An 18,951-nucleotide genomic window follows, 5' to 3' on the forward strand; every position below is an offset into this window, starting at 1 on the left:
AGACAGTCGTTTTTCCCGCGAACCATACGCGACTGGAACAGGAAAGGGAGGTAATGACAGTGGCACGTAAAGTGCCCTCCGCCACACACCGTTGGGTGGCTTGCGGAGTATCAATGTAGATGTAGATGAACCAACCAACCACATCCTTTCGTCTTTCCCTCTCCTTCCCTCTTTCCTGATGAAGCAACCGTTGGTTGCGAAAGCTTGAATTTTGTGTGTATGTTTGTGTGTCTATCGACCTGCCAGCGCTTTTGTTTGGTAAGTCACATCATCTTTGTTTTTAGATATATTTTTCCCATGTGTAATGTTTCCCTCTATTGTATCTAAATTATCCACATATGGCGCATGCCATCTTTCCAAATAAGGTTCGAAAAGTGTTGTCACAATATTATTGCCTGTAATTCCCAAGTAGTCTTCACTGACTACTATGTCACACTTTGTGCCAGTATAAACTAAAAAATCAAGTAAAAAAACCTGTTTCACAACAACACAGAATAAACATTTTAATACCAGAATGACTTCTAGATGGAATGCACATTTGAAACCTAAGTGTCCCTTGAAAAATGGGGGACTTTGTAATGATGAAACATTTGGAATGGAGTGAGTGCTGTCCTAAACTTCCCCCCCCCCCCCCCCCAGATATAAAACAGCTGGAGCAGGAATATTGTTGTTGTGGGAATGCAACACTCAGAGTAACAATAAATAAGTGTTCTGAGAGACCAATATTCAGAATGTTTTAGGTTTATAAATCTTGTCATGAGAAGACATACTGTCAGGAAATACATTTCTGCTAGGCACATATCTTTCCAGGCCTTCAAACAGCTTTTATCACAAAGAGAGTACTGCAAACAGCGTAGTAACTGTTAGTCTCATCTACAGTAATCGAGACAAACTCCTCTGTGAATAACCTCTAAAAAACTTGAAGTGCACTAGTGTTTTTCTGGAAGTGTATAAGTCACACCTGAATGCATTGTATCAACATCGATAACCCAGGGCTTTGGCTCCATCTTGTACCACAGAAATTTGTCCTCAAACTTGTCTTTCTTCCCTGGTGGCATGTCATCTTCACCTTCATTATCGCTGCAGTTGTACTTCTGGAAGGCAAAGGTATGCAATGACAAAACCGACTTTCCAACACTTGAGAAGTCAAAGAATAAGAATCAAGAGGCACAGTGTCCTCAGTTTAGACGAAAAGGAGGAGGTTCTCTCTCACTACCACTTTCCATGTGAATATGTTCTATTTTTTGTCAGACGGCATGTACTTACTTATTTCCAAACACAATGCAACAATAGAAAGCAAGGCAAAAGGCCCATACACTACCATTTCTGCCATATGAATCACATCAAGGAAGCACTAGTAATCCTATCCACCGCATGGAATTCTAAAAGTGACATCATGTTGCCACATTGCTAGTATTTAGCACAAAAACTTCAAAATGTACAGATCTGACATTAATACTCCTAGTACACTTAGCTCCTGTGGCATATATACATTGTTACCACTCGAGGCACAGCCATCATATAAGTCATCAGCAGTAAAAGGGTTAATGTTACAAGGGAGTGCCTACATGGTGTGCCAAAGGGTACTTTACAACTTCAACGCCCTATAACTTGACTTGTAATTGACTTGAAGAAAAAAATAGTCAGTCTGATGCACCAACTAAAAAAGTTTTATATGTAAGGTAATCAATAAATGTTTTGCCTTTCCAGGTGACAAGAGCAACATATATTAAAAGAAATCTATGTTATTGCAGCGTGGCAGGAGCACCATAAATGAAGTGAAGACTGGAGTCCGTACTGGACAAGACGCAGGGTGCGGCTTGGTTTATTGAAACGAAGTCAGACACACAAGTTCAGAGAAAGTTCAGGATGCAATACAGGAAACCACCACCCTCTCAGTCATCCATAAGAGAACGGCACAGGAACTTCATGCAAACAGGGAGAGTGGATTTGAAGCACTATGTAATTGTGACAAAGATACGAAGAGAATTCAACATGTTTTCCAATATTCACCACATAAGCCTGTTCATAAGACATCAAAAGAACTGTGAATCCTTTGTACGACAGAGCAACAGATACTCAAAAAGTGTACAAACTGCAGTAGTTACAAGAAATCAAACCAGATGAATACTGCAGTAATGGCCTTGCAAGATGTTGCTAATTTGATTTTACAGTTTTGCAATATGATTTTGCAGTTGTGCATGATTTCTGACATTCAGCAAACTATGCCTTTTACAGTTTGATTCATGCCACTGAGAGCAATGTTTATTAACTATTGAAGAGAGTACAGTGGGTATTTCTACCGATCAGCTGAGGTTCAACTGATACATCTGGCTACTGCATTCTATGGCTTGTGGCTAATTCTAATGGAAATGACATGGCTTGAGGCTAATGGTAATGACATGGCTTGAGGCTAATGGTAATGTAAATGAATGACTGTGCCACGGTGCTGTTAATTGAACTCACTTCACTAAATGGTAGCTTTTATTAGTCAATCTGGCATATTCTGCTTGTTCTATGTTTCTTCCATGAGCTACCTTGGATAGTACACTTTACATGGCAGTTGAACAGAGCAGTTTTTGCACTGTTTGCTATCAACTTTACTATTAAGTAACCTCTCGCAAGAGTGAAAAGAAGCTGAGTGTCAGATTCAAAGATGTAACACTGGTTTTACTGAGAGAAATGGTAACTTTGATGACAGCCCTGACAGCAGGAAAGACAGGAAATGTGGAAAGTGAACTATCTGATAAAAGAGCAAAATTACAACAGTCACCTGAATCTATTTTTGTGTATAGAAGTTCATGTCACAGTCTTTTGTCTACTGGTAATAGGAAAGGAACAAATCTGCCACTGACAAATTGTTGTGCATGTTTTGTTGATGAACTCTGTGCAAAGTATTAAACAAACAAACTTATACCCGCATCAGAACACAGTTTCTCATTCCCCGTCAGGAGTAGGTCAAGTGCTCACAGTTAGCAAGATACAATGGAATCGGAATATTTATATTCCTGGTGATTTTCTACAAGCCAGAAATAAACCGTACTTGTCTAAGAGGAGTCACCTGCCACATCTTTAGAAAACTTATGAGTAAAGGAGGTTTTACCTTTTTAGCTTTTTGATGAAGTTCTTACACTATACTTCCAACGACCCTCAGTCACAGTGAAAAGAAAACATTTCATGTGCAAAAAATCATGATCTGAGATGTAAATTCAGATCTAGTGACTTTTTTCCAGTGTAGGTGATTTAGCATCATCCAGTTTTATGAAATATGTTAAGAGCTGCTCTACAGATGCCTGGGATTTTATTACTTGCATTGGAAAGTGCACAAATTATGGTAGCCACTAAGCCAAAGAGAAAATAGCTTCGAAAAATGTTTCTGGGTTTGCATTAGATTTGCTCTGAAAAGTCACCGTAACAATTAAAACATTATATATAGTTCAAATCTGGTCAAGAGAGTAACGAGGAGGAATACTGATGTCAGCAGACTGCAGCAGCACAGACACGACTTTGATGAATGAAATACTCATGAAAGGAAGAATACATAACAATCTACAGTTGCAAACAGATAATGACAAAACAAAAGTACAAAAGAGACAGTGTAATGATCTACATGTTCCACAACTCTGCATTTGTAGAGGCATATTCACAGAACAAGTCATGCAAAAGTGATATGATGATGTGGATTATCCAACAAATATGAGAGAGATGGACAAGAGTGATTTCCATTAGCAGTAATAGTATTTGTTCTGGAGTGAAATGAAAAAGTACTATCACAAGCTTCTTCACTATTAACTGGACATTGCACACTTTTATGTACACATTATATTGTACAACATGATGGTGAAAATTCAGAATGGAATTAATCACTGGTCTCAGTGACCAGTTAACTGCATCTCTTTACTACAAATATCAAAATCTGAAATATCATCTTCAAACACAAAAAGTGCGTAGACTCACAGTATGACATTTTTTAGACTTTTTGAAAAAGCATGTAACAGAAAAGACCAAAAAGAGTGTGTAATATAACTGGATTGATAAAAAAGCTACTCTCAAGCAACAGCAAGAGAAAACACAAAAAAGTTACGGAAATTTTCAAACTTTTCGAGCCAGTAGCTCCTACTTCTGGCAGAAGGGTTGAAAGGGAAGGAAGTGGAATGAAGAAACAGGACTGACGAGGTATAGAAAATGTGGAGAGTTACAGAAAAGTCACCCAGAACCCTGCATAGGGGGAGGCTTGCCGGAAGAGTTGAGAAGGAAAGGCTGGCACATTTCCATAACTTTTATATGCATCTTTTCCTCTGGCAACACTCTGAATAGATTTTTTATCCATGTTATATTTTCAAAAACTGGTTTTTTTGGTCAACAAGAGTGTATGGAATATATTGAAGGAAAAGCATGAATTTTATATTAGAACAGATATAATTATCTCTTTCACTGAAATTTGAGGTAGTTCATCCGAAGTGAATTATGCTACAGTACTTTGAGCAATGTAGCTTGCCTGCATTGTTTTATACTCACCGTGGTTTACTATTTGTCAACATGTTGTGCAGTTCATTACTGAAGGCATGATAAACTGTCCTGTCACTGCCACTATGTACTGATGACTATGTAGTTGAGCTAAAAGCTTGTGACGTAAGCAACATTGCTCTAAACATTATAACACTGTTCCTTCAATTAGTCACAAGTGTAGGTACTTTTAATAGTGTACAAGACTCTCAGCAGTGTTTGAAATAGGGCTACTGAAAATATGTTGTTCCATCCACATCAGCAAATAACTTGTGATAAAGTCAAATTAAATGGTTATGAACTGCGATGTTGCAGATTGTGACACACCTTCTTTCAAAACATTTCATTCAAAAATAACTGTTTTAGTCTTGTATGCCCCAGAAATGACATCAATCAAGGGAAGAATGGAAATCAAAGAGACAGAAAAACAAGAGAGGAAAACAATGAGAAAGGTCTATAGACCAGTTCAGAAAGAGTGGATCTGGATAGAGAGACTGACAAAAGAACTGTACAAATGAAGACAACTAGAAACAACAGGAGGAGGAGGCCAAAGTTCCATGGACATGAACACAGGGTGAACAAAGAGACAATGACAAACAAGATTTTTAACATAGTGATGACTAATACAGTGAAAACCTGCTGTGTAAAGGAAACAGTGAAAGACTTCAAGGAAATAAACATCTCCTCAGAAAACATGACAGACAGTTATTCCATGAGGTGACAAAATTCATGGGATACAGGATAATACTTTTGGCCTGCTTAGTATATGACACGGCATGGACTCAACAAGTTATGGGAAGTTCTCTGCGGAAATATTGAGCCATGCTACATCTGTAGCAGTTCATAACTGTGAATGTGCATGAACTTACCTCTCAATTATGTCCCATAAAAATCTGATGGGATTCATGCTGGGTGATCTGGCTGGCCAAATCATTTACTCGAACTGTCCAGAATGTTCTTCAAACCAATCATGAACAATTGTGGCCAGGTGACATAGCACTGTTATCCATAAAAATTCCATTGTTCGTTAGGAACATGAAGTCAATGAATGGCTCCAAATGGGCTCCATGTAGCCAAACACAACCATTTCCAGTCAATGATTCGTTCCATCGGACCAGAGGACCCAGTTCATTCCGCGTAAACACAGTCCACACCATAATGGCGCTACCACCACCTTGCAGAGTGCCTAGAAGATAACTGGGGTCCATGGCTTTGTGGAGTTTGCAGCAGTTCTAACCATACCATCAGCTCTTACCCACTCAAACAGGGACTCAGCTGACCCGGCCACAGTTTCCCAGTCATCTAGGGTCCACTCAATGTGGGCATGAGCCATGAGCCCAGGAGAGGCATTGCAGGCAACGTTGTGCTGTTAGCAAAGGCACTCACGTTGCTCGTCTGCCACCATAACCCATGAACACCAAATTTCGCCGCACTGTGCTAAGGGATATGTTTGTCGTACATCACACAATGATTTCTGTGGTTACTTCGGGCAGTGTTGCTTGTCTGTTGGCACGAACAACTCTAAACAAAAACCGCTGCTATAGGCCATTACATGAAGGCTATCAACCACTGTATTGTCTGTGGTAAGAGGTAATGCCTGAAAAGTGGCATTCTTGGCACACTCTTGACACTGTGGATCTGGCTCCAACTACGATTCCACATTCAATGCCTGTTAATTCTGCCGTGTAGTCATAATGATACTGGAAACCTTTTCACATGAATCACTGGAGTATAAATGACAACTCTGCCATGCACTGCCCTTTTATATTTCATGTATGTGATACCGCCACTATCTGTATATGTGCATATGCCACCACATGACTTGTCACATCAGCGTAAAGGCAGGTTATAAAATCAGAAAACAAAATTTTGAGCAAGTGTCCAGTGAGAAACAGGACAGAAGAGAGGAAGATGAAACTCGGTGAATATGTGACAGGTTTTTGGGAAGAAAGAATAAAGAGCTGGAAGAAAAAGGCCATAAAAACTGATTGTATTTTATTGCTCTCTTTGAGGGGCGACTTACGATGCTGCTGCTGCTGCTGCTGCTGCTGATGATGATGATGATGATGGTGGTAACAACGATAATAACAGTAATACACAGAAACTGGTCTCAAATGTAGTCAGTATGCTAAGAAGCATTAATGCATTCAAACATTAGAAAATGACTACAGAGCAAACAAATATATTGTAGGGCATATAGAGGTGACACCTCGTTGTGATACATATTCCACAATTATGTGGCATCCAAAAGATTAGCGTGTTGTAAGCTATCTGAGTGTCTCCACCTGATGTGGTCATATCATAAACGCTAACAACGGAAGGAGTAAATATAACTAATCGCCACATAGTTCAGATGTTAAGTGGTTGACAAGGATGTATACGAGGTTGAAGACATGATTCAGCTTTTGGATATCAAATCCTGTGCCGATCTGTCATATGCTGAAAAACATGCATTCACACAGAAATACACGGCTACAGTGTCCCAGGTGACTACATTGTCTGTACAAAGTAACTTGAATGGGGTGAGGGGTTGTGGCACATGGAGTGAGTGGGATGAGAAAGGCATGAGAGAAGGGTGGAGGGAAGATGTAGATGGACAGAGAGAGAGAGAGAGAGAGAGAGAGAGAGAGAGAGAGAGAGAGAGCTCTGAAGGACGGCAATGTCCAAAGCTTGGCAACTTTTTCAGTCTCATTTATGTGCCTATCAATTGCAAACTGCCTTAACTGTACGGTGATTGGTTACCTTCACTCTTTGCATTATCTTTATTCCACACAACATTTTCCATTATCATGTTCATATCACAAATGTACAATATGAATATTAACATAAAAACATTGGCTTGCTCCAGTGATTCCACTCCACTTTACTTCACCGTAACTCACAATAGCAGTTTACTCATTGCCAGCATTTCAGTTACTTCATAATAAAACCAGTTGACTTGTATGGAATATCAAAAACCTGAAAAACCTATGTTTTCAGAGGTTCCTATCAAACTTATTATGTTCTCCACTATACTGTGGCCAGTTTACTGATTAGACATTGTTATTCATCTTAATTCTCTCTATGAAATTTTACTTCTATATGGAAATTTTCGTCACAGACACATTCAGTCGACTTTGTTATTTTCCACTTAAAACAGAAGGTGATTTCATTGTGTAACTCTGAAAGTGTATAATTTTCTTTATATCATTAAAAAAAAGTCTGCCAACAAAGGCACACACACACCTCAACAATATCTGGAGCTTCTCTCTTGATATTTGCTGGATCTGGAGCTGTACATGGGCGTTTGGCAGGAGGAGATGGGGAGGCAGGAGGGCTTAGGCTCAGGATATCATCTTCTTCTGGAGCTCCTGCTATAGGTGAAGTCGGAATGCCACTGCGTGTACCACGCCGGCTGTGTCCAGTATCTGATGTTGCTCCATCAAACTATAAAAGAAAAAACAAATGATAAGCAGAAAAAAAAGTCACCCTCCATTAAAAAACAAAGAAAGTAGATAGACTTATTAAAACTGCTGGCGGTAAAAAGCCTAAGAGCATCAAAAATAGTACACATGACATGTGCCTTTTGGAAACTGAGATTATTCCATCTGATGCTCCATCAAAGTAAAATAAAAACAGGCAAAATAGTGGTACTATTGGAAAGCAAGCAAAGTGCCTCTGTAGATCCATCAGACGGATGTTTTTCTGTTCATTCATATCACAAAAGTTACACAAATCTCAATGTATTTCATAATTCTCCGTTCATATTGTTTTATTTTTATGCCAAGGAAACTGTCAAGCTTCACTTTTGTTTCATCACTTTCTTGTTATAAACTGTTAGAAAAAACAACTAAAAATTAAGCCATCAATGAAGTTCACTGCCACATAGACTCCCTTTTCACAATGATTTGCAATAAAAAAAAAGCAGGGTCTGCCTTTGAAAACCCAATTTCTTTATGACTCACAGAAAATGTTTGTTACAGCAATAAAGTGTTTACTTCAGTTGACAAAGGCTCATTTTTGGCACACACTTCTTCAAAACCTTCTGGTTGTTACATATTTACACTGTCCAGTCACATTAATGTAAGCACCTGTAAAAAGCCTGAATAACCATCTTTTGCAGCAAAGACCACTGCAAGATGTACAGGAAGAGTGTCAATGAGGTTCTGGAAAGTACCGACTACACTGCAGTGGCCAGCTGTGCTAGGCTTCTTGGCTTAGGATCCCTGGCACGAACAGCCCGATCAACGTGGTCCCACTCTTGATTGGGTTTAAATCAAGGGACTGTGGTGGCCATAAGGGTATGGCAAACTTATCCTGGTGCTCTTCGAACTATGCATGTACACTGTGTGACATGTTGCATTGTCCTGCTGGCAGATGTCAACATGCAGAAGAAAAATAAATTGCATGTAGGAGTGGACATGGCCCCAGGGATAGATGCATACTTTATGTTGCTCCACTGTGCATTCCAGAATAACGAGATCACCCAGGAAATGTCATGAAACCATTCACCAGACCATAACACTCCTTCCTCCAACCTCAACCCTTCTGACAACACTTGAACGGTATTTTGCTTTCAGACTTTTCACACCCTATACACTAATGGCCAACTGTCAATCCGTCACCTGAGAAGGGCACCAGTCGCCACTCAGTGGACATCCATTTGCAGTACTAGCACGTAAATTCCAGTCTTTGTTGCTGACAAACAGCAGTAAGCATGGGTGTATGAACCAGGTGCCTGATGCAGAAGCCCATACACAGCAACACTGCTGAACGGTTGTTGACGAGACATTGTTGGTAGCCCCTTGGTTTATCTGGGCAGTGAGTTGCTAAACAGTTACACACATCTCTGCAGCCATCATTCATCCATGTCATCTACGGCTTGCGATGCACCACAGTCATCTCAGCAGCAGTTTTGCATAGCGCCATTTTGCCATGCACAGTATACTTTTTAAAGTGGCACATGAACAGTTTACAAACTTCACTGTTTCAAAAGTGCTTCCACATTTCGGATGTCACAAAAATCGCTCTGTTTCCCCATTATGACAATGACTGAACTGTTTTCCACATCTTCCCAACATGCTTTACATATGCTCCACTGCTAGTGCTGCCACTTGCCATCTGTGATTGTTTACTGCATGCTGACATCTAACATAGGCAGCAGTAACATTAATGTGGCTGCACCATGTAGTTAAGCTTCAAATATTTAACTCTAAAAAATTATATTCACATGAAGATTTTGAAGGATCAACATCTCAGAAAGCTTCATTTAATGAACTTCAAATAGCACTGAATTGAGCTTTAAGTTAAAGTACTTCTTATCAGCTGCAGCTTTTTAATGAACAACCCAATGACACTGCAATACTCTGAAATTCTTATGATCCTGAAGTCCTGCGTTCAATCCCAGATAGGGATGGAGATTTTCCCTCATTCCATTTCCTCCATGACAATCCCAGCACCACACACACACTGCTATCAAATCAGTAGCAGAAATCTTTCCTGGGGGAAGGTCAACAGTCCAGTCACAAGCTTATATCACATACTTTACACTGAAATTACCTTTAATAGCTACAGCCTCATCTTTCTGAAACCATGTCACATCTAAAACCAATGTCTCTGCAGTTGTGAGATGAAGAAATTGTTATTCATGGACACACACCACACAAAACTGACACCTGCAGGCCAGCGGTTGTCCCTGTTAATTCTGTCCAGTAATGTTGTGCACAAATTGCAATCACTCACTTTATCTGTCAGTTGTAACTGTTGAGCCACTTGCAGTTTATAAGGATGAAATTTTAAAAACTGTTTCTTCATCCTCTGCAAAGACTTGCAAGGGCTTTATAATGTTCTGCAATGGTGATGGACAAACTGCTGGGGGTTTTGTTGCAGAGCTGTATGAACTCATCAGATATTTTCCGGCATTCGAATTACCTCTTCAACTCCATCATGTTTCGCACTGGTTACAGAACCTGTCTCACCACACTGTTTTATCCACCTGGATATTGTCCTTCTGTCTGGAACATGAAAATGCTGGTCTCCTCCACATCAAATTGGACAGCCACAATACTCTGCCACAACAGAATTCCTCCACTGCCTCAGTATGCACTTGCACTGGCCAACATTCCATACTGAACTGAATGGCATACTATGTGGGTCTCATCAGACATATTAGATGGTGCGAGCATGTCTACATCTTAGGACAGTAGCCAACAAAGTGTACCATTTCGGTGACTCGCCCTGTATTATTTACCTCCATCACATTTAGATATTTAAAAATGTATCCTCTGCTCTGAGCTTCATTTAGAACTTGCTCAAGTTCATCATACACTTACTTGTTTCAAAAAGAAAATTCCGCAGAACTCACTGAAATAGGATTTAAAACATATTACGAAACAAACAATTGTGGGCAAAAGTTTACGAGAGGTTGTCCAATATGTTAATACCTGTTACAATAAATCATGGGAATTCAGAAGGCAGATTATGGGCAGCCAAGGTCATACTAATGAGACAATTTTCTTTTGATTGTAGGAAAAATAAATGTTTGTTACTAATGGGAAAACAATTTCTTGAGTTGCTAGCAGTCAGAATGTAATAAAATCATAATCTAATCTCCCCCCCCCCCCCTCCTCCAAAATAAACAAACACTTAGGAAATGATTTGGGTGAAGGTCACAGTTAAAGCAGGCTCAGACATGGTAATTGGATTTCTCTATAGGCCCCCTGGCTCAGCAGCTGCTGTGGCTGAGCACCTGTAGGATAATTTGGAAAATATTTCGAGTAGATTTCCCCACCATGTTATAGTTCTGGGTGGAGATTTTAATTTGCCGGGTATAGACTGGGAGACTCAAACGTTCATAACGGTTGGCAGGGACAAAGAATCCAGTGAAATTTTTTTAAGTGCTTTTTCTGAAAACTACCTTGAGCAGTTAAACAGAGAACCGACTCGTGGCGATAACATATTAGACCTTCTGGTGACAAACAGACCCGAACTATTTGAAACAGTTAACGCAGAACAGGGAATCAGCGATCATAAAGCGGTTACGGCATCGATGATTTCAGCCGTAAATAGAAATATTAAAAAAGGTAGGAAGATTTTTCTGTTTAGCAAAAGTGACAAAAAGCAGATTACAGAGTACCTGACGGCTCAACACAAAAGTTTTGTCTCAAGTACAGATAGTGTTGAGGATCAGTGGACAAAGTTCAAAACCATCGTACAATATGCATTAGATGAGTATGTGCCAAGCAAGATCGTAAGAGATGGAAAATAGCCACCGTGGTACAACAACCAAGTTAGGAAACTGCTGCGGAAGCAAAGGGAACTTCACAGCAAACATAAACATAGCCAAAGCCTTGCAGACAAACAAAAATTACACGAAGCGAAATGTAGTGTGAGGAGGGCTATGCGAGAGGCGTTCAATGAATTCAAAAGTAAAGTTCTATGTACTGGCTTGGCAGAAAATCCTAAGTAATTTCGGTCTTGTGTCAAAACAGTAGGTGGATCAAAACAAAATGTCCAGACACTCTGTGACCAAAATGGTACTGAAACAGAGGATGACAGATTAAAGGCCAAAATATTAAATGTCTTTTTCCAAAGCTGTTTCACAGAGGAAGACTGCACTGTAGTTCCTTCTCTAGATTGTCGCACAGATGACAAAATGGTAGATATCAAAATAGACGACAGAGGGATAGAGAAACAATTAAAATCGCTCAAAAGAGGAAAGCCGCTAGACCTGATGGGATACCAGTTCGATTTTACACAGAGTACGCGAAGGAACTTGCCCCCCTTCTTGCAGTGGTGTACCGTAGGTCTCTAGAAGAGCGTAGTGTTCCAAAGGATTGGAAAAGGGCACAGGTCATCCCCGTTTTCAAGAAGGGACGTCGAACAGATGTGCAGAACTATAGACCTATATCTCTAACGTCGATCAGTTGTAGAATTTTGGAACACGTATTATGTTAGAGTATAATGACTTTTCTGGAGACTAGAAATCTACTCTGTAGGAATCAGCATGGGTTTCAAAAAAATAGTCATGTGAAACCCAGCTCGCGCTATTCGTCCACGAGACTCAGAGGGCCATAGACACGGGTTCACAGGTAGATGCTGTGTTTCTTGACTCCCGCAAGGCGTTCGATAAAGTTCCCCACAGTCATTTAATGAACAAAGTAAGAGCATATGGACTATCAGACCAATTGTGTGATTGGATAGGAGTTCCTAGATAACAGAATGCAGCATGTCATACTCAATGGAGAGAAGTCTTCCAAAGTAAGAGTGATTTCAGGAGTGCCGCAGGGGAGTGTCATAGGACCGTTGCTATTCACAATATACATAAATGACCTAGTGGATGACATCGGAAGTTCACTGAGGCTTTTTGCAGATGATGCTGTGGTGTATCGAGAGGTTGTAACAATGGACAATTGTACTGAAATGCAGGAGGATCTGCAGCGAATTGACGCATGGTGCAGGGAATGGCAATTGAATCTCAATGTAGACAAGTGTAATGTGCTGCGAATACATAGAAAGATAGATTTAGCTACAAAATAGCAGGTCAGCAACTGGAAGCAGTTAATTCCATAAATTATCTGGGAGTACGCTTTAGGAGTGATTTAAAATGGAACGATCATATAAAGTTGATCGTCGGTAAAGCAGATACCAGACTGAGATTCATTGGAAGAATCCTAAGGAAATGCAATCCGAAAACAGAGGAAGTAGGTTACAGTACGCTTGTTCGCCCACTGCTTGAATACTGCTCACCAGTGTGGGATCCGTACCAGATAGGGTTGATAGAAGAGTTAGAGAAGATCCAACGGAGAGCGGCGCGCTTCGTTACAGGATCATTTAGTAATCGTGAAAGACTCTGCAGGAGAGACACTCAGTAGCTCGGTACGGGCTTTTGTTAAAGTTTCGAGAACACACCTTCACCGAAGAGTCAAGCAGTATATTGCTCCCTCCTAGGTATATCTCGCGAAGAGACCATGAGGATAAAATCAGAGAGATTAGAGCCCACACAGAAGCATACCGACAATCCTTCTTTCCACGTACAATACGAGACTGGAATAGAAGGGAGAACTGATAGAGGTACTCAGGGTACCCTCCACCACACACCGTCAGGTGGCTTGCGGAGTATGGATGTAGATGTAGATGTAGTTGGTGAGGTGTTACACGAAATGTGAGCTACACTTCATGGAAAACAGTGCATGGGGACTGGAAGTGTGAGTGAGTCCCATACTGCTAATCACCTTAAAATATATTACTGTGTCAGGCTGCACACACCTGTAGGACTGTAGGAGGGGACTAAGGACACTTAGATGACGATATTGTAAACAGCTATTGTCGGCACCTTATAAGTCACTTCCAATATCACTTATGCTTACATTATTACTTTTGCTCTCAGTGGAACTGGCTTGTACACTTGTCAATTGTTTGTTCAACTAACAGATAATCCTCTTTAAACTCATAACACAAAACCATTCTTTTTCTATTTTAATTATACCATACAAGATGAAAGTAATATTCTTCTTCTGTAAATAGTGTTTCATTGTAGCACAGAGTAGATGGAGTGAACTTAAATTTGGATGGTACAGAGATGACCTACGATTTGATAGCTCATATTTGGCATGGGTAACATCAATTTTAAATGTTCTAAATCTTCTTCTGCTTATTTAAGAAAAGAGCACAGTTCTGCTTTGTATACAACTTCATGAAATTAATTATTTCGTCATTCTGAGAGTAAAAGTTAGGCGATGAATTATCTTCAATACTATGAAAAGGAAAATCACAAATTCTCACCCTGTACTTAATTATTAATAATTCATTTGGTATGAACACCTAGCACCACCAGCATTCACAATGACAGTTCATTTTACCTTTGAAAGTGGTGCATGATGCCTTTGTTCTTATCAGCACTACAAGAACATGCAGTTCATAATGAGTTCACGTAAGTCTTGTTAAAGTACATAATAGACCTCCCATTCTTTCCATACTTATTTCAAATATTGCAGCCATAATTTGAAAGCATATTCCTTTCTCATAAATAATTTCAGCTTTTCTGCCATTTTTCCCCATCTGTATCTCTATTTGCCAATAATCTTTTGTGGAGCCTACCTAAAAAATTTATCTTCCGTTTCAAAACTGGAAGCTTTGTTCTCAACAAAGGGTATTCATCATTCATACCATGGAAATATACTGTCCAATGAATCAACCAAGGTTCCACTGCAGCTTCTTCTGAGAAAGTTTTATTTCACACTGAAAATGATCCAGCTTCTTTGTTAAATCCTATGGCCCTCCCTCACACAGTATTTGTTTTTCAGTATGACTCAACACGTTTAAAACAAATAGGCCAATTTAGATCAGACACGTACTTCATAAGCTTGCATACACAACTCTATGTTTTCTTAATGTCTGCTTGTGTCTGTATGTGTGGATGGATGTGTGCGTGTGTGCGAGTGTATACCTGTCCTTTTTTCCCCCTAAGGTAAGTCTTTCCGCTCCCGGGATTGGAATGACTCCTTACCCTCTCCTTTAAAACCCACTTCCTTTCGTCTTCCCCTCTCCTTCCCTCTTTCCTGATGAGGCACCAGTTTGTTGCGAAAGCTTGAATTTTGTGTGTATGTTTGTGTTTGTTTGTGTGTCTATCGACCTGCCAGCGCTTTTGTTCGGTAAGTCACCTCATCTTTGTTTTTATATATAATTTTCTTAATCAAGGTTAGAGATGCTCTGTGAATGCAAAGGCAGTCACCACAGGTCTGAATAAGCTCCTTCCCCATCATACAAAACCAGCACAAGGCAATGTGCATGTTGATTGAGCTAGCTGAAATCACAGTTTATGTTACAACCTGCAGACTATACCACAACACAAGGACGACCCATAGTAATCATTACTCAGAATAATTATACAAATTCATTTAATTAAGCTTTGCTCATGGCAAATACAGCTAGCAACTCCATACCTAACATACAATTCAGGATACACTGCACACCAGTCCTTAAAACAAACAAGATTTCAGAATCATATTTGTTGGCTTCAAAAACTCATAAGCAAACTGTAACCTTTCAATCTAACTTTGACCTCAGGCTCTGCTGCAGATTAGTCTGTCACCACAACCATGATTTTGTATTTCAAACAGAACTCATCAATAAATGTTTCAATATAATAAATGTGTGAAAAGTACTATAATGGAAAATCCAGGATGGAATGTAACAAAATTATGAAAAGGAAAGTTGCCACTCACCATATAGGGGAGATGCTGAGTTGCAGATATGCACAATGAAAAGACTGTCACAAATAATGCTTTCAGGCCGCAAGGCCTTTGTCAAAAATAGACCACACACACACACGTCATTTATTTTTGATGATGGCCTTATGGGCCGAAAGCTTTATCTGTGACAGTCTTTCTGTTGAGCCTATCTGCGACTCAGCATCTCCACTAGATGGTGAGTCGCAACTTTTTCATAACACTGAAAAGTACTATACACACACACACACACACACACACACACACACACACACACACACACACACACACACACAAACTGTCAATCTTTGGCCGACACAAAAAGAGAAGTAGGGGAAATCCATACATTGTGAGAAATTAGTGTTTTCCAGCATACGGATCTCATTTGGTTAAGAACTTGTGACTGATATCTGGTCTACTTAACACAGCACACTGATAGACCACCATAAACTTTAGTCAAATTCTGCCCTTACTAATCCATTGCATATGCTTGGATTGATTTACCAGTAATGGCAGTTAGTTGAAAGATTTCTTATGCATCTTATTCAATACAAAACAATAACATAATACATTCTTTTAGCCCTATAGGTTGACAGCTATTCTCTTGGAAATATTTTTTAATCATACGATTTACTTGTGTCAATGTGCTTGCAAGTTTATATGTCCCAGACACATTAAGTAAATATAGCATTTCTACTCACAATTTTGGCTGAACAGTAGTGCTTCAGAACTGTCCACTGACCTAGTTGTTTGCATTTATTAGATGAAACATTTTCTTTGGTTTGGCACATTTACTTGAATTTTTCTTCCATTGGACTGAACAAGAGTTGTAGTTGTCCTATTTTGTTCCCACAGTTCAATAATACAGCATGTATCATTGAATAAATTAAAACTCCATTTTTCCTATGTTATTATGTTCCAAAGATTTTTAAAGCTAACATAATACATTCCTTGCCAAATGTAGATTAAATGAAATCGTTTTGGGGAATGTATTTTCTTCGTGTTTTGTTTATGTGATGACCACCACTTCACATCGTAGCAGGATATAAGATTCAAAACAATCCAACCAGTGGCAGCACCGTGTCCGGCTATGGCTACATCAGCCACTCTACCAAAAAGATTGGTAGCAGCAACAACAACAACACTAGCCACAGCGTGTTGGGAAGGATTGCTGGCTGGCCAGACAGGCCAACTTTGATACATCCAATATAGGATAAATCATTGTGATCTGGAAGTGAGTCTCACCTTCGGCCATCACCGTGCTCACACAAATGCGAAGCATCCTTATTTAAAGAAGTACACAGGCCACTACAGCCAATTCACCTCGCTTCGCTGCACTATGCTGTTACCTATGCCAATGACAGAGCTACAACCATGCTCCAAATCATGGACTAGCAGTTTTGGTATATTCGATCAATTACTGTCTATGCTTGGCCAGACTACCTGACATCGTTTATGAGAATGGACTTTGGTTTGTGAACTGGACCTGGATTTTTGTGGTGTGTGTAATAAACATGTATCAGTGATCCAGTCTGTGTTCTTTCAGTCATAACAGTTTATGCACCAGATATATCTACAAGAAACTTTGGTAGTTTTGCCACATCTATGCTAATACATTCCATTTCATCACACTTGGGACAAAATTTTTAATTTGTTTACATGATATTTGATTTTATGTTCAAACAGAATGCATGATTTACCCCAAATTTCTTTTGCACTATTTCATCCACACAAAATAAGCAACTGATTAACTTAGTACTCTAGTTGTCAGACTTACTGCTTTTGAACAATCCTGTAGACATTCTTCAACACAAATAGCTCCATGTATAAAAGTATAATATAACAGGATAAAGAAAGCTACTCCTCATGTGACAGGGAAAAAAGAAACGAAAAAACAAGTGGAAATGAACAAGCTTTTGGGACTGTGACTCCTCCAGACAGAAGGGTTGACGGGAAAGAACTGGTGAGCTATAGAAAATGAGAAGACTTATGGAAAAGTTGCTCAGAACCCTGGTTCAGGAGCTTGTGAGAAATTAAAAGGTGGAAGATAGGATCACAACCAAAAAGAGATTACTGAAAAAGCCAATACGAGTGAAAAGCTAAGTGCATTCTGTGGCAGACAGATGAGTAGGGCGGAGGAAAATGGACAGGTTGGAAAATAAGAAAGGAGCAATGAAAAGGAATAGTTATTGAACAGGAATGCTGAGAACATAAAGGAAATTTAAGCCAGTTAGGTGGCCAGAACCAAGCACATCTTGCAAGGCCGGTTCCTACTTCCAAAGTACTGGGAAACTCTGGACAGTGTTTACATAACAGCTGCTATGCAATGCGTGGTTTCACCGGTGGCTCTCCCTTTTGACATATATTTTGCCAGTTACAGGGCTGGTGTAGGTGGTGGTTGGAGGGTGCATATGGCAAGTCTTACAGGAAGGACAGTCACTTGGTAAAGAACCATAGGGTAGGAAAATGGGGTGCAGAAAGAGTGTAGTGTCTGGCCAGGATACTGCACAGATTGAAGCTGGCAAGGAGAGGGGAGCAACGAAAAGCTATTCTAGGCGAGGTGAGCAAAATATTGACAGAATGTGCCTTATTTCAAGGCATGATTTTAGGAAGTCATTGCCCTATCAAAGCAGCTAGTTAATACATTAAAGATCAGGGCAGTACTGAGTGTCAGCAAGCGTACAAATGTCATAATGTAAGTACTGTTGTTTATTTGTAGGTTTAATGTGAAAGTTCTGTCCCACACAGTCTTGTGTTTGAGGCAAACTTATTTGCTCAGATGCAGACACTTCACAGCAATACACCACCATTCACACCTCAGCCTTCACAGCCCTCCAGAAAACAACTTAGAAATATGCCTCTTGTCACTCAGTTCTGTCTTGGTCTTGAATGTATTAATCAGCTACTTAGAAAGGGCTACCACTTCCTAAGTCATGCTCTGAAATGAGGTCCATTCAATTCTGTCAACATTTTCTCCATATCATCTAGATTAGCTTTTAGCCCCCCCCCCCCTCCCCCCACAATAACCTGATCAGACCCTATGGTCCTTCCACACCCACTTCCCTGCCCTATAGCTCTTACCCCTGTGACCATCCCCACTGTAAGGCTTGCACATGCATCCTCCTTCCATCACCTACATACAACACCCCTGTAACTGCAAAATACACATCATCAAAGGGAGAGCCATATGTGAAATGACCTGTCATGTAAACACTATCCAACCTTCTATGCTGGTATG

At 39.9% G+C, this 18,951-nt stretch overlaps 1 protein-coding gene across 4 annotated transcripts in view; it reads right to left on the bottom strand.

Moving 5' to 3' along the window:
• Positions 1 to 18,951, bottom strand: part of LOC124799192 (protein abrupt-like) — a 252,710-nt gene that overhangs the window by 194,617 nt on the left and 39,142 nt on the right. For all 4 annotated transcript variants that reach the window (XM_047262751.1, XM_047262737.1, XM_047262729.1 and 1 more), the window contains exon 4: positions 7,732 to 7,932. In XM_047262751.1, coding sequence (XP_047118707.1) covers positions 7,732 to 7,932 — 201 coding nt within the window. The remainder of the gene's footprint in view (positions 1 to 7,731; positions 7,933 to 18,951) is intronic.

This window comes from Schistocerca piceifrons, chromosome 1, assembly GCF_021461385.2.
Source record: "Schistocerca piceifrons isolate TAMUIC-IGC-003096 chromosome 1, iqSchPice1.1, whole genome shotgun sequence".
NCBI classification, from domain to species: Eukaryota; Metazoa; Arthropoda; class Insecta; order Orthoptera; family Acrididae; genus Schistocerca; species Schistocerca piceifrons.